This window comes from Danio aesculapii, chromosome 7, assembly GCF_903798145.1.
Source record: "Danio aesculapii chromosome 7, fDanAes4.1, whole genome shotgun sequence".
NCBI classification, from domain to species: Eukaryota; Metazoa; Chordata; class Actinopteri; order Cypriniformes; family Danionidae; genus Danio; species Danio aesculapii.
This window is the reverse complement of record NC_079441.1, coordinates 54,582,853-54,599,280: the sequence shown is the minus strand read 5'-3', so window position 1 is coordinate 54,599,280 and position 16,428 is coordinate 54,582,853. Positions and strand designations below refer to the sequence as shown.

At 35.8% G+C, this 16,428-nt stretch overlaps 1 protein-coding gene across 2 annotated transcripts in view; it reads right to left on the bottom strand.

Moving 5' to 3' along the window:
• The window catches only part of pde5ab (phosphodiesterase 5A, cGMP-specific, b), a 77,518-nt gene that overhangs the window by 24,007 nt on the left and 37,083 nt on the right, over positions 1-16,428 (bottom strand). For both annotated transcript variants that reach the window (XM_056462183.1, XM_056462184.1), the window contains exon 12: positions 10,495-10,641. In XM_056462183.1, coding sequence (XP_056318158.1) covers positions 10,495-10,641 — 147 coding nt within the window. The remainder of the gene's footprint in view (positions 1-10,494; positions 10,642-16,428) is intronic.

Below are 16,428 nucleotides of genomic sequence, written 5' to 3'. Positions count from 1 at the left end.
GCGTACCGTTCACATTGTATAGTGATGCACAATATTATTTTTTTTGTTGCTGATTTAGGCTGAACTTATGCTGATTTCTTTTCTGTTTGTGTGTTTTTGAGTATCAATTTTTAAAGTATTAATTTACAGTATCAAGCTTTCTATTTTTCATAAATGTTAGCTTCTCGCAATACATTTAAATCAGACTTATGATTTTATGATCCTGATTGATGCTTTGTTCCTAGACAGAACTAGGTTGTTTTTAAAAGCAGCCCCTGAATAAATTTCTCATGCTGCAGGTAAGACCCAGTGGGTGACTGTTTGCGATTAGTATTGTAAAGAATATTGGTGTCAAAGTCAATAAGTCAATCCTTTTTCATATATTCTGACCTATATTAAGAACAGTAAACATTTTATGTCATAACGTCATGTTATATGTGTATTTTACTTTCATTTTCCCAATCGAATGTGAATCTGTCATGTTACCGGGCAGCTATCAGGACCTGGGGAAGGCTGTTAGTTACTGTCTGTTGTGCTACACAAGTTACCCGTGATAATAAGTGACGGCTTACCTTAAACTGAGAGATATTGTACACATAGATTTTCTGTACTGACAGTCACAGTTTCAAGTCTATAATTAAAAAGATTTAACCTAAATTACAGGTAAAAGTTCACCTCAGATCGCTGACCTGATCTAAATTATACATGGAATAACAAAAATCTATTACGATTGACAATTTATTCTGTGGTAACAATATAGTGTCATACCTCCCAGACCTACTACTTCAACATAAAATATAGAAATCAGCTCTACAACTCATTTGTTTATAATACTGCCATTTTTAAAGTATTCTAACTTAAACCATCAGTAACCGTTAGTGAAATGTTTTTAAATAAAGGCAAAAACAAATTGTTCAAAGCTTAGTCGTGATGTTGTCAAAGTAATGTGAATATGGTGTAGTTTTTTTTTTTTTAAATGATTATTTCTGCTATTTCTATTTAGGCTTCATGATCATTTTTGTGGTAATACTTCGGTGAACAAAATGTGAGAATAATGATCTTCTGTTGGTTACACTGTTTCTTTGCTGAAATAATCCAATAGTCAGAGAAACGTCCTCTGGGGATTTTGTTGAGAAAATCAGGGTGATGCTGACTTCTGAGTTGACCTAAATATGTCAGCACTCTAGACTATGCAAAAAAAAAAAGTATATATATATATATATATATATATATATATATATATATATATATATATATATATATATATATATATATATATATATATATATATATATATATATATATATATAACTGTTAAAATCTTTTCTATTTGCGCATATTGCAAAAAGATTCATTATCTATTCAAATTTATTTAAATTACTTTGAATCAAATAAGGCTGGGTTTGTAATCTTTGTTACATGGGATACACAGATCATACAAAAATTGATTTATAGGTATACTTCTCAGTGTACCCACAGAGAATCTGAGAATAAAGAGAGAATTCTCCACAGAGAATAAAGTTTATTATTATAGATGATCCCACCTTATATTAAGTGACCTTAACTAATATGTACTTACACTGAAATTAATAATTTTCTATAATGTACTTATTGTGTAAATACACTCACTTTATTAGCTACACCTTACTAGTACTGGGTTGGACCTCTTTTCCCTTCAGAACTGCTTTAATCCTTTGTGGCATACGCTCTCAGAAATAAAAGTACGCGAGCCGTCACTGGGGTGGTACCTTTTCAAAAGGTACAAATTTGTACCTAAAAGGTCTATATTAATACCTCAAGGGTACATATTAGTATCTAAAAATTTTAAGAGGAGAACTTTTGTACTTTTTAGGTATTAATATGTACCCTTTAAGTATTATTAAGAACCTTTTCTGTACAAATTTGTACCTTTCAAAAAAGGTAACACATTAGTGACAGGTCGAATACCTTTATTTCTGAGAGTGTAGATTCAACAAGGTACTGGAAATATTCCTCGGATTTTGGTCCATATTGACATGATAGCATCACACAGTTGCTGCAGATTTGTTGGCTGCACATCCATGATGCAAATCTCCTGTTTCACCACATCCCAAAGGTGCTCTGTTGGATTGAGATCTGGGGTTTGTGAAGGCCATTTGAGAACAGTGAACTCATTGTCATGTTAAAGAAACCAGTCTGAGATGATTTGTGCTTTATGACATGGTGCCTTATCCTGCTGGAAGTAGCCCTCAGAAGTGCACTGTGGTCATAAAGGGATGAACATGGTCAGCAACAATACTCAGGTAGACGGTGGCGTTGACAAGATGCTCAATTGAAACTAAAGGGACCAAAGTGTGCCAAGAAAATATCCCCCACACCATTACACCACCACCACCCGCCTGAACCGCTGATACAAGGCAGGATGGCTGCATACTTTCATGTTGTTGACGTCAAATTCTGACCCTACCATCCGTATGTTGCAGCAGAAATTATCAAGACTTATCAAAAAAGATATATAAAATCTTCTAATGTCCAATGTTGGTGAGCCTGTGTGAATTGTAGCCTCAGTTTCCTGTTCTTAGCTGACAGTAGTGGCGCCCGGAGTGGTCTTCTGCTGCTGTAGCCCATCCGCCTCAAGGTTGGACGTGTTGTGCATTCAGAGATGCTCTTCTGCATATCTCAGTTATAATGAGTAGTAATTTGAGTTGCTGTTGCCTTTCTATCAGTTGGAACCAGTCTGGCCATTGTCCTCTGACCTCTGGCATCAACAAGGTATTTTCGCCCACAGAACTGACGCTCACTGGATATTTTCTCTTTTTCGGACCATTCTCTCTAAACCTCAGAGATGGTTGTGTGTGAAAATCCCAGTAGATCAGCAGTTTATGAAATACTCAGACCAGCCCGTCTGGCACCAACAACCATGCCATGTTTAAAGTCACTTAAATCACCTTACTTCCCCATTCTAATGCTCGATTTGAACTGCAGCAGATCGTCTTGACCACATCTACATGCCTTAATGCATTGAGTTGCTGCGATGTGATTGGCTTATTAGAAATTTGCATTAACAAGCAGTTAGAGAGGTGTACCAAATAAAGTGACCAGTGAGTGTAAATGTTTTTACATTGTATTTATGACAAATTAAATACATGCATGTAATTATATCTTTAATTAATTTCTGTAATTACATTTATAATTACACTGTTGACCATCCCTTACACCTTAACCCACTCTTAAACCTACCCATGACACCAAACCTGTCCCTAACACTACACTTATCACACCTCAAGAGCACTTGACATTATCTGCAATACATTATGAACACAGTAAGTACATTGTATTTATATTTTTATGTAAGTACATAGAAGTTAAGGCTACCTAATATAAAGTGGACCATATAGATTAGATGGGTATAAGCGGATTGTAAGTTTTTAAAGTAATTTTTTCACTTTAAGAACAACATTTTAAAAGTATATAGAAAAACCATATCTTGCGAAGCCAATGCTGCTTGATATTTCCACCAATTATTATTATTTCCATCCATCTAGTGACCAAACCACTTATCCTCTGTGGAGTTGTGGGGATGCTGGAGTCTTTCCCGACAACCAGGGTGAACCAGTCTATCAAAGGGGTATTATTATTTCTTAAAAACCAGGATTTATTTATTCTGCAACCAAAAGTGCCCAAAAAATACAAGGATTATCTAGATATAGCACTGAAGTGATCATGTGATCTCAATATGATTAGGCAACCTGCCACTTGTAAAATATAAAGCAGCTTTTTCTAGGCCACTGATGACTGGAGACTTCAGAGTGTGACTGATATCTGTGGTCTAAAGTGTTATTTAACATTACGACTGAAAGTAGGTAGACATTTTAGCCATTTTTTAAATTTAGTAATTTAATACCTTTGTTAAAACAATTGCCATTTAACTATAGTACCCTGGCTTGATGTATGTATATTTCATTCCACCATTGTTAGTGTAATGAAATTACAAAACACAAGAGATCTGAGAGTTTCTAACTTGAATGGCTATAACGGCCAAATTGACCACACGCAATCCAGTGTCCACTACTTTTTCCCATGCAACATAGGCTCATTCTGAAAGTGTAGCCCTATATACATTTCTGGAGATCGCAAATTATGTAGCCAGAGGAACGTATGGCTGCATTTCATCTTTAAAACGAACGCTATGGGGTGCTATGACATTAATTTTCTCGCTTACCAGCTGATTGTTTACCTCTGTATGGACGGCTTTCCCAATTGTTACCAGTTTGTCCGGTAGCTCAACATGTTGGTGGATTTGAGACGCAGAGCGGAATTGACCGCGACAACGGGGTTCGAGTCAGGTTTCTTTTTCTGGATTGCTTTTGAAAACACTGTGGTTGGGTTTAGGGTAGGGGGAGAGTTGGGGGATCGGTTGGTTGGTCAGTCAGTAAGTGAGTCAGTCGACAGCAGCCTCTGGTGGACTTACGTGAGAACAGCAGGTGCAAATGGCACTTGCGAGAAATATTGGACATCTGAATAAGCATACACAGTGACCTCTGGTGGATTCACTAAAACAAAAACTGCCAAAAAACGTAACTCCTGTGACGTATTTTGCTCTCTCCAGAAATGAATATAGGGGTACGTAATCAGAATGAGCCTGGGTTGTTCCCATGCATTTAAATATGTCTGCCTCTGTTGCCTAGCAACGTTTTGCTAACAAAAAACTTTCTGACAGCAAAAAAAACTTTACTTCACACATGTCTTTTAAACTTTCAGAAAAAATATTTCTGAACAAAGTGAGATACTAGTAACTTTTATACACAACTATAGGCTATATTGGGAAAAAAGATAAGGTAATGAACTTCATAACATTTTACAACAGACATTTTAAACTTAATTTGAATGCTCAAAAGAAGCAAAAATTGTACTTGGTACAGTCTTATATGAATGGCTAGAATGACTGCTCTGGGCATTCTAGTAGTTATAGAATTCTGGTAGTTCCAGTGTTATTAAATTTTTAGGCTTACAACTTCTATTATCTTAAAAACTGACTAGAGACAATGACTGTGATCCAGCTATCTTACTAACAAGATTAATTTCTCCAATAAATTAATAAATGTGCATTCTGTTCTATGGTAATGGTGATACTTATACAGTTGAAGTCTGAATTGTTAGCCCCCCTGAATTATTAGCCCCCTTGTTTATATTTTTCCCCAATTTCTGTTAAACGGAGAGAAGATTTTTTTCCAGCACATAAACATGGGCGACGTGGTGGCGCATTGGGTAGCACATTCGCCTCACAGCAAGAAGGTTGCTAGTTTAAGCCTTGGCTTGGTCAATTGCCATTTCTGTGTGGAGTTTGCATGTTCTCCCTGTGTTCTTGTGGGTTTCCTCCGGGTGCTCCGGAGGAATATATCCAAAGACATGTGATATAGGTGAATTGGGTAGGCTAAAACTGACTGTAGTGTATGTGTGTGAATGAGTGTGTGTGTTTCCCAGTGATGGGTTGTGGCTGGAAGGGCATCCGCCGCGTAAAACATATGCTGGATAAGTTGGCGGTTCATTCGCTGTGGTGACTCCAGATTAATAAAGGAATTAAGCCGAAAAGAAAATGAATGAATGAATGAATTTCTAAACATAATAGATTTAATAACTCATTTCTTATAACTGATTTTTAACCTGGTTATAAATATGGGAGACGTCGTGGCGCATTGGGTAGCACATTCGCCTCACAGCAAGAAGGTTGTTAGTTTAAGCCTTGGCTTGGTCAATTGCCATTTCTGTGTGGAGTTTGCATGTTCTCCCTGTGTTCTTGTGGGTTTCCTCCGGGTGCTCCGGAGGAATTTATCCAAAGACATGTGATATAGGTGAATTGGGTAGGCTAAAACTGACTGTAGTGTATGTGTGTGAATGAGTGTGTGTGTTTCCCAGTGATGGGTTGTGGCTGGAAGGGCATCCGCCGCGTAAAACATATGCTGGATAAGTTGGCGGTTAATTCCGCTGCGGTGACTCCAGATTAATAAAGGAATTAAGCCGAAAAGAAAATGAATGAATGAATGAATTTCTAAACATAATAGATTTAATAACTCATTTCTTATAACTGATTTATTTTATCTTTGCCATGATGACAGTAAACAATATTTGATTAGATATTTTTCAAGACACTATTATACAGCTTAAAGTTACAAAGACTTAACTAAGTTAATTAGGTTAACTAGGCAAGTAAGGGTAATTAGACAAGTTATTGGTTTGTTCTGTATACTATCGAAAAAAATATAGCTTAAAGGGGCTAATAATTTTGACCTTAAAATGGTTTTTAAAAAATTAAAAACTGCTTTTATTCTAGCCGAAATAAAACAAATAAGACTTTCTCCAGAAGAAAAAATATTATCAGACATACTGTGAAAATTTTCTTGCTCTGTCAAACCTAATTCGGGAAATATTGGAAAAAGAACAAAAAATCAAAGGGGGTTTAATAACTCTGATTTCCTCTGTATATAATCTGTATATCCAGCATTTTGCGTTCTGACATGTTGAAAACAGACGAGATCATGCATGGCTGCCTGCTTCACAAAACTGCTCCATTACCTCCATTACTATTTTTGAAGCTTGTCCTGTTTTTACAATAAGAGTCTCACATACATAGCAAGCATAATACAAGCTAAGCTTGCGATTGATTAGGGCTCTGTACACTGGTGTCCTCTAATAGACCTGCTTTCATTCACTCAGTCAGAGGTGAATCACACCCAGAAAACCAATAAAGAAAGGCAGACTTTATGTCCCGCCAGGAAGATACCTCACCTAACTCTCAAGGCCATAAAAGGAGCTTGTTGCAGCCGGTCAAACACACATTGAAGGCTGATGTTTTGCTTTAATAGTCAGCTGAACCAGATCTGGCAATTATGCTTCAAAATGCAGGAGAGAGGGTGTTGGTCTTCATTTTCTTCTTGTAATGTTTCAGTGAATGGCTTCCACAACAGTATTTTTTTTTTTTAATTGATAGTTGAAGAAATAGCATATGCTCAACTTCTTTACTGATATTATCAAATATATCAAACAAAAACTTTATTCTATGCATCTGCTTTTATATAATAACTTGAGTGCAAATATATATAGACTTATTAGCCTCCCTTTTTATTTTTTTTTATTTTTAAAATATTTACCAAATGATGTTTAACAGAGCAAAGAAATTTTCACAGTATGTCTGATAACATTTTTTCAACCTCAACTGTTTTGTTACGGTTTTAATTATTCACCAAAAATGTGAAATGTGTGTTGCTGCTGCTGATGCACTCAGCCAACAAATATTGCTAGTGTTTCTTGGTTGCAAGTGGGAGAGGTTGTAGTTTCAACCCCAAGCCCTACTGGATGGATCAGAAACAAAAGATTCCTAAAAATGCAGAGGTTCCTAGAAATACAGTCCTAGAAATGTGTTCCAGCCTCTCCAGATTTGCAGGAACATAATATTGGCTATTGCTGCAGCTTCTGTACCTGGCTATTTAGACTGAGTTAATCCTGCAGTCATTACTGCTTTTTGTTTCCTAAAAACACTGTCTGAGCGAACAGAAGACCAAAACAGAGTGAAAAATATCAGTTTTATTAAAACAAAAAGGTATTAGTCTTAACATTGCCATGAAAATTACATGAAAATGTATCTAAAATAATTTGAAAAGCACTGATTGTTTTAGTTGTATCTATGCTACTTTGTTTGTAGAGTTTTTTTTTCTTTTATATTAATTTGACAATGTTTTCTACTAAACACATCATATATCCTAGTTCAAGTCCAAGTTTATGTTCCTGAAATGCCATCCCCTGAGCCACCAGAATGGCCACCACAACCTGAACTGCCAAAGCTGCTGCCACCACCAGAGCTGTTGCTACCAGAATTGCCATATCCTCAGTCACTGCCAGAGCTGCCAGAGTCACCGCCAGAGCTGCCAGTATCGCCTCCGTCGCCGCCAGAGTCGCCGCCGCCTGAACTTCCTGATTGGTCGCCGCCAGATCCTCCTGAAACGCCCGAATGGCGAGCGCCAAACCCTGTTAAATTTCCCCAAATGGCGGGCACCAGAACCCTCTGAATTCCCCGAATGGCAGGCCCCAGATACCCCTGAGTCCCACGAATGGTGGACGCCAGACACTTTGGAATTCCTCGAATGGCGGGCGCAAGGATCCTCTGAATCCCTCGAATGGCAGGCACCAGACACCTCTGAAATCCACAAAAGGCCAGAGCCACCACCTGAGTCCCACGAAAGACCAGAGCCACCGCCTGAGTCCCGCCAGCTCCTTGCTCCAGGTATACCTCCGCTGCATGGTCCTGGCCCTCCATCCTTCCCCCTGTTCTATCTCTGCTCCATGGCCCTTGCCCGACCGACCAGCTCCCAGACCGTGGGGATGCCCCCTTCGAGCTCCACTAATCGCTCCTAGAGGGGCAGGGTTCTGTAACACCACGCCAGCAGAGGGAGCCCTCGCCCAACTACTAACTCAGCTCTGCTCCCTCTGCAGTCACTTCCTGTTTGTGCTGTATTTCAGCAAGAGCTCAGGCCATGCTTGTTTGCGAAGTATTGCCAGTCTACCTGCCTTACCAAGTGTTTTTCCAAGAGACTTTCATGGCTGCCTACCTTTGTATGACCCTGCCTGCCTTGATCAAATACGTTATCTGTCTTTGCTCCCTTATTGTTGCCTTGAACTTTTGCCTGCCTTCTCACCACGTCTTCTGGATTTGCCCCTGTGTATCTTGATCTGTTTTGGGCTGACATTGTAATGACATTGATCTGTTGTGGTCCAGCTTATGTTTCCTTTTTAAATATTAAGATTTTTCATTGAAATCTGTAATAGGCTACCACTATTGACCCTAATAATAGGTAAAATAACCAGCCTTTTAGCAAAGCCTGATATTTTCCTGCAGGTTTGACTAAACTGTCTGAGACCAGTTTTACTTAATAAACAGTCCCTCGCCTAAACTAAAGACATAATCTTTAAAGTAATGACTTATATTAAACATGCAGCAAATATATGACTGGTTTGTGATACAACAATTACAGTGGAGCATTAATTAAATCCTTATTTTCCATGGAGCGAAGCAAATCATCCACCCGCACAGTTGTGTTTATTGTTCATCTATTTTTGTCTGAAAAAAAAAAATTGTCTGAAAAATTATCTTTTTGGAACGATTTTTGTTTGGTATAATTTTTATAATAATCTTTTTTTGGTCAGTCATCTACAAAATAAACAAGATGATTTGAGGTGAAGTTTTAAACAATGTCCGCTTATATGCTTCAGCGCAGAAACACAAACTGGTCTGTTAAATACAATATAATATAAATAAAATTACAGTGAAATATTCAGTTTCAGAGTGGCCTATATTAGGCTAAATAATTTTCTGTTAATGATGATCCAGATTGTGCCCGTCAGTTTCACTTAACTAATTTAATTAACTACTTTGACCACAATGAGCCAGGCTTAACAAACTATTCGCAGCACTGAAAGTATTCGCCTCGGAAGAATAAACTTAGTCTGAAGGACAAGAGAACCAGAAACTCATTGTGAAAATAATTTTACGGAGCGGCGCATGTCGCGTCTGCACAGCCGGTGCATGAATGAAAAGCTTGATGCATCACTGAGACACAGCGCGCAGCCCTCCGGTATCTGCGGACACTTCCAAAACAGCAGTACAAAGGGAACAAATGAGTGCATTGAGGACCTATCCAATGTATTATTGAGCCTTTTCTAATTTAAAATTTCAGGTAGTTCTACTTTGTGCGTGAAGAGCAGGTAATAACCTTCTCTACTCCAGTGTTGAGAATCCGATCTGCTGATCTAACAGACACAGCACAACATGATTTAAAAACAGCAATGAACTCCTTGCTGCAGGTCAAAATGAACCCATTTAATGCAAAACTAAATGCATCTCAAATAGTCTAAATGCGGAACAAATAGTCTTGGAGAAAGTTTTTCGTGTTGTCATGAACGCAACAAACACTTTGAATTGTGAATGAATGAAGAATGAAGCTGAGGGAAGCGCTGAACTGAACATGAATATGAATTTAAGCACTTGAATATTCATCTGTACTTCACATTAAACTATAGAATGGCTTCAGAACATGTGGGATAAAGTAGGCCTAAATGACAAGTTTCTAGTGCCATGTAATTGGATACCTGCATGTGGGATATAGTAGGCATACATGACAACTTTCTAGTGAAATATAATTGGCTACCTGCATGTGGGATATAGTAGGCCTACATGACAACTTTCTAGTGCTATATAATTGGCTACCTGCATGGCTTTTGTTGGCTTATAAATTACACAGAATATAGCACACACGCAAGATCAGATTTGGATCGGTACCAGCTGGCCGATACCCGATCCAGCGAAAATATGCGGTCTGAAACCAACATTCGATCCAAGTATCTGGAATGGTGCATCTCTAGATAGTACAGTTGCTAAAAAGCTATGTGTGCTTGCATGTGATTTGTATTTGACCCAGATCAAAAGACATCTTTCTCCCTATAAATGATATGATTTCAGTATCAATAACAGAATATAACAGGTACCTTGTACTTTATCTGAAAATTCTGCACAAGCTTGAGGTCCACAAACATGCGGATGGTTGCCTGGGTCGTCTCAGCATCTGTCAGGTCAAAATCACTGAAACTGTAGTCCATCAGTCTGAGAGACTGAGCGGAGGGGATCGTGGCTGCCTGTGGAAGTAGGACAGGCCAATATTTACATATTACACTTGAACACAAAGTCAAATACATTTCAGTCGCTCACAAACAGAGCAAACACACACACGCACATCTGAACAGCCACACTAATTCACTTCACTCACTCAACAGACAAACAAACTGCCTGGAAAGAGATCACTGTCTGTCAGGCATAAATAATCAATGAGCTGCCATCAGCATTTGCAGTGCACAGGATGAGCATTTAGCTGTGCTGCGCTTGATTTGTCTGCTCTTGCTGAAAATGGTGCATCATTTAATGTAGAGCCAATAAATAATGTCTTTTCCCCTGTTGTTTCTATGTGCTTAAGTAGGCAAACAGAAACCAGAATCACCTGCAGACATACTATAATTTTTATAACTAGCTAGCTAAATAAATTAAAGGTGCCATACATTAAACTGACCTCTTATATCTACACAGAAGTTTTGTGGCTTAGGTAAGAGTAAAGATTATACAGAAATGGTTTTACATGCCCATTTTCAACCCTGAGAATTGGGCTGAATTCAAACAAACAAATTTAATTGAACATTACTACATTTAATTTGTTTAAATTAAACCCACATAAATTGTTTGCAACAATTTTGCAGAAATCTTTTTTTTTTTTTTGTAGAGAGGTTGATTTTCCCTAAAAAGAAAGTGCAAGCTATGTTTAGGTCACCAAAGTAATCTAGTAAGTTCCTTGGTTGCGTGGATGAAATACAGGCTAAATTATAATTATACCCAACACAAGTTGCAAACAGGGTGTATTTACAGTTGTATTTTGTGGGTTTGACATATCTAAAAAAAGAGACAGGAATTAAAAATCAACCTCCACATAAAAAGAGGAGTCATGTGACAAAAAAAAAAGAGTTGTGTGATATGGCATGATGCATAAACCTGTATTAAACACTTATAACAAGCAGTTTATGTGCACTTGTTGCCTTTAACATTTGCATCAAATTTTACAATATACACTTTAAATTAACAAAAGAACTCGAACTGTCAAACATCTTAAATTGTAAAAAGAAATTAGAATACATAGATGTATTACTCAGAATCAGGAATTTAAGCCAGAAAAGGAAGACTCAACACTTCAATGTTGGAGGGAGAAGGGAATAACATTACTGTGCTGTGTAATTTAAGAAGAAGAAATGGAAAGTTTTAAACATGTGGGCTTACCAATCAAGAGGTTTTTTTTAGAAATCTACAGCTAAGAGATTATTATAATAAAAAAAGGAAAATCAGAATAAACAATATCTCTTCACTCACTAAAATGATGATGAATGCCTTTACACAATACCAAATCTCCTCTGTTTATGATAGGATATGGGTAGGCCCACACGGAATCTGCAGATTTTCGCAGATTTTTAGCTCATCACTGAGTCTATATATTTACTTGTGTAAATGTGTGCAAATTTATATTTATTCAGCTTTTAAATCAATTTCAGTTATAATATTGACTAATATGAAAGTGTTCATTTGATATATTTGCAATGCAGTTTGTAAAGTCTTATTAGATATATAATAGTATAGACTTGCTTTATTTATCAAATAAAGTGGACCTAATTAGATTTGCATTGTAAACATTAAATAAAAGTAAAAAAAAAAAAAAAGCTGTTGTTTTTTATTTCATATATATAAAATTTTAGTTATAATACTCTAAAAATAATTCAGCATAAATCCGCAGATTTTTTACAAAATTCTCAGCATAAATAGTAAAAAATGTCAGCAGATTCTGTCTGACCATAGTCATGGGTCCCCGTCTGCACTATATGTAAAAGTAAAATGGGATAAAGAATTAAAGACTAAAATTTCAGAAGAAGACTGGTATGATATGTGGGAAATACACCAAACTACCACTAGTTCACAAGTTTGGAGGGAATTTTCATTGAAATGCCTTCACTAGCAAAGCAGAAGCAGATCATACCCATATCTTCTGTAGCTGTGGGAAAATTCAACCGTTTTGGGATGATGTGCAGAATGTTATTTTTGAGGTGTTTGGATACATAGTTCTTAGGACTGCACTATTTTTGTTTATGGGAGACATTAAGGACACTCTCCTCAGAGGTGACCAATATTTGTTTAAGATTTTTTTTTTTTTTGTGGCATGCAAAAAGACTATAAAAAAGAACTGGTGTAAAGACTCAACGTTGAAACGTAAGCAGTGGTTTGAGATAATTGAAGAAATTCATGTAATAGAAAAAAAATTGTTGAGGATGAAAACAGATATTTTCAGAAAGGGCTGGGAAAAATGTTTGATATATAGGTTACATAAAGACATCCCCATTTAAGTGAATGGTAATTGGAATAGGTTTAGCAATCTTATGCGTTAGTTAACGCTTTTTACATACAAGTTTAGGTGGTGTATATTTAGGTAATTATATATGTGTATATTGATATGTGTGTGTATGTAATGATATATGTTAGCATATTTTTAAATATTTTTCTTGTTAAATTATTGTTCTGTATTGTAAAAAGTAAACTAAATAAAAATTTAAGTTTAAATAAATGAAAATTTATTAACAAAGGATACATTTAAACAGACCTTTTATGGCATTGAGTATATTTAATTATACTCTGCATATCCCCCATTTTACATTCTGACATGTTGGGAACAGAGAAGATCATGCAAGCTGCCTGCTTCACAAAACTGCTTAATTATTCTTTCAAAATAAGTGTCCCACATGCATACTAAGTATAGTAGAAGCTTAGATAAACTTAAAAATTAGGGAAAATATATAATTGTTGGAAACATTGTGACTAATCAAACGCTGCCTGGCGTGTGCATATTAATGATCCCATGTGGATCGTCAGAGTCAGAATTTTGTTTTAATTTGTCCAAGGTATAGGGTATATGCGGAGCTAGTGTTTCTTTCCATACTGATAAACTTCCGGTGAACGGTTAATGTGACTTTTTTTTTCCATTTTATACGGTTCATTTGACAGCATCAATGTTGTAATATAACTACAATACAATCAGTTAAATAGACTTTGGCATTCAATTATAGTTGCTTAAGCATAAAAAAAAGACAAAAAGCCGTTTACTCGCACATGCCGTCAGAACCGGCAGGCTAGCACAGAAGCTCCATTGAATATGCTGGGGTAAAATAAATGCTCATATTTAAAGACATGACAGGGAAACATGCAATTTAATGTAGTGCCGATTTTGCAGTGGCATACAGTTCAGTGAAAGCTCTTAACCCAGATTACTGATAAAATTAAAAGTCCTTCAGCATACTTCGGCATATACCCTATTTATATGATGACGAGGAAACAATGGTGTTTCTGGTATAAATCACAGTATGTCTTTTCCATGTACTGAACTCAGCTATTATTCAGCTATGCCTAGGTATATCCAGTTTTACATTTTATGGCACCTTAAAGTACAATTTAGTTATTAATAAACTAAGTAAATCGATATTAGTGTTTACTACTCTATTCTATCATTCTGCAAATTAAGCATTTCTCTGTGGGTTTTACATGCCTTATGAATAAAACAAATAGTAAATGTGCATGCTGACCTTCACTTTAAGAGTAATTGGTGTAATTAACAAGCAAATGACTCTCAACTGAAGCTGAAATCCTGCCTCTGCCAGTGTCTTAATTGCCTGATTACTCCCGCAGGCCTAATCAGTGCAAGTTTTCCATATCGGAGTGCTGTATCCAAGCAACCTGTGCTCTCGGGGAAATTCCCAGAGCGTGTCTGAAGCTACGAAATTCCTGGTTTGTTTATAAATACTGTGTAGAATAAAACACCCACAGAAAAAAAGATATAAAAAATAACAAAGTGCGCTTATTATGCTACTTTAAAGGTTTAAAGATTTTGGAGGTCACCTATTTTTTTAAATAAATCAGACTATATCATATGTAAGCATTTGCAAGTATTTACATGTTGTGTTTTTGTTGCTAATATTAATTGCAATGTCCTCACTTGTAAGTCGCATTGGATAAAAGTGTCTGCCAAATGATTACAAGTAAATGTATAAACAGCTAAATTACACACAACATGAAAAGTCATATGTAAAAAAGCATAATACTGTATGCGCAATAAGGCACAAGCCTTGTTTGGCGTGATTTGTTGCTCAAACAGCGCAACTCTAATTTTCACAACTTGTGCCACGTTGTTTAAATAGCAAACTACTACTAGCACTTTGTGGACTTATGGGTGTGCTGGTCTATAAAGGAGGTATGTTAAGGTGCATTGTCGGTCTATTCATGAGAATTTGCATTTGGATAATGCTATTATTATTAGCAGTATTATTTTTTATTTGCATATATATATATATTTGCTTTAATTAAAACAAGTTTAGATTTGTCGACCTGTCGGGTTTTTCAGATGTCTGCATCACCATTGGGGCATAAGAATAGGACATGTGTTTGGATATAACTCATTTGCTGGAAAATAGAAGTGAATTTAGAAATAGTTTTGAAAGAAATATTTTCGTTTAAAAAATAAATTTCATGTGTAGGCTAATGGATGTCTTCAACGGAGTGTGTATTACACAGTTTCCTTATCCGCGAAAGTAAAGGAGAAAAGTAAAGAGTTAAAGTAATGTAAAGAGAAAGTAAAGAGGCCGAATGGAGGAGGCTCATTCTTTATCCTCGTGCTGCAGATGCTCTGTTAAACTTTTTTCTTGCTAGTGAAGCATTCAGTTTTTCCACCTACAAAGTCCGCCATGTAAATAGCAAATGTGTCATGGCGTGATGCAACTCTTAAAACCCAATGTTTCACTAAAATGCATCGACAGGCACAAATAGTACTGGAGAAATGATTTAACTGCAGCTTTCCAAGCTATATACTAAATAAAAAAAAAATAATAATAAAAATCTTGCTTAGTCTGTAAATGAACAAAAAATTCAATGCTAACTTTTGAATCAATATATTATTGTATAAATGAAAGAGAAAGCATAATTCTAAGCTTTCTCTCACGATAATATAATTTCATAAAGGTACTTAATAATGTGGTAAATTTAGGAGCACTGATACTCCTCAGCACTCTTCACCTTTAGACATGGTAATATTCACAAAATAGGGCTCTTAAAGGGCCTTAATAATTTTAGGATCCTACTAAATATTTTAAACTATTTGTATTATTATTAACCAATTCACTGTAAACCAGGGAAGCTCAACCCTGATCTTGGAGATCTACCTTCCTGCAATGTTCAGCTCCAACCCTAGGTAGATCTCCAGGAACATGGTTGAGCACCCCTGCTGTAAACTGTTAACCACAGTGGTTTGCAGTGTTTTACACAATAGAAAAGTGAACTATTTTCCCTAATAGCCACCATCGGTACAGACCCATCTTGTTTATGCCACATTCAAGCAGAAATCAAGATGCATCAGACAAATCCAGTTTTGTATTGTTTAGTATTGTCGAGCTTCTCTATGCCTTTCTATGAACTCAAATCACTATAGACATTCTCCACTAAGGACGTTTTCACCCACAAAACCTGTATATGTATATGTGTATATATATATATATATATATACATACATATATATATATATCTATATACATATATATATATATATATATATATATATATATATATATATATATATATATATATATATATATATATATGTATATATATATATATATGTATGTATATATGTATGTATATATATATATATATATATATATGTATGTATATATATATATATGTATATATATATATATATATATATATATATATATATATATATATATATATATATATATATATATATATATATATATATATATATATATATATATGAATATATATATATATATATATAT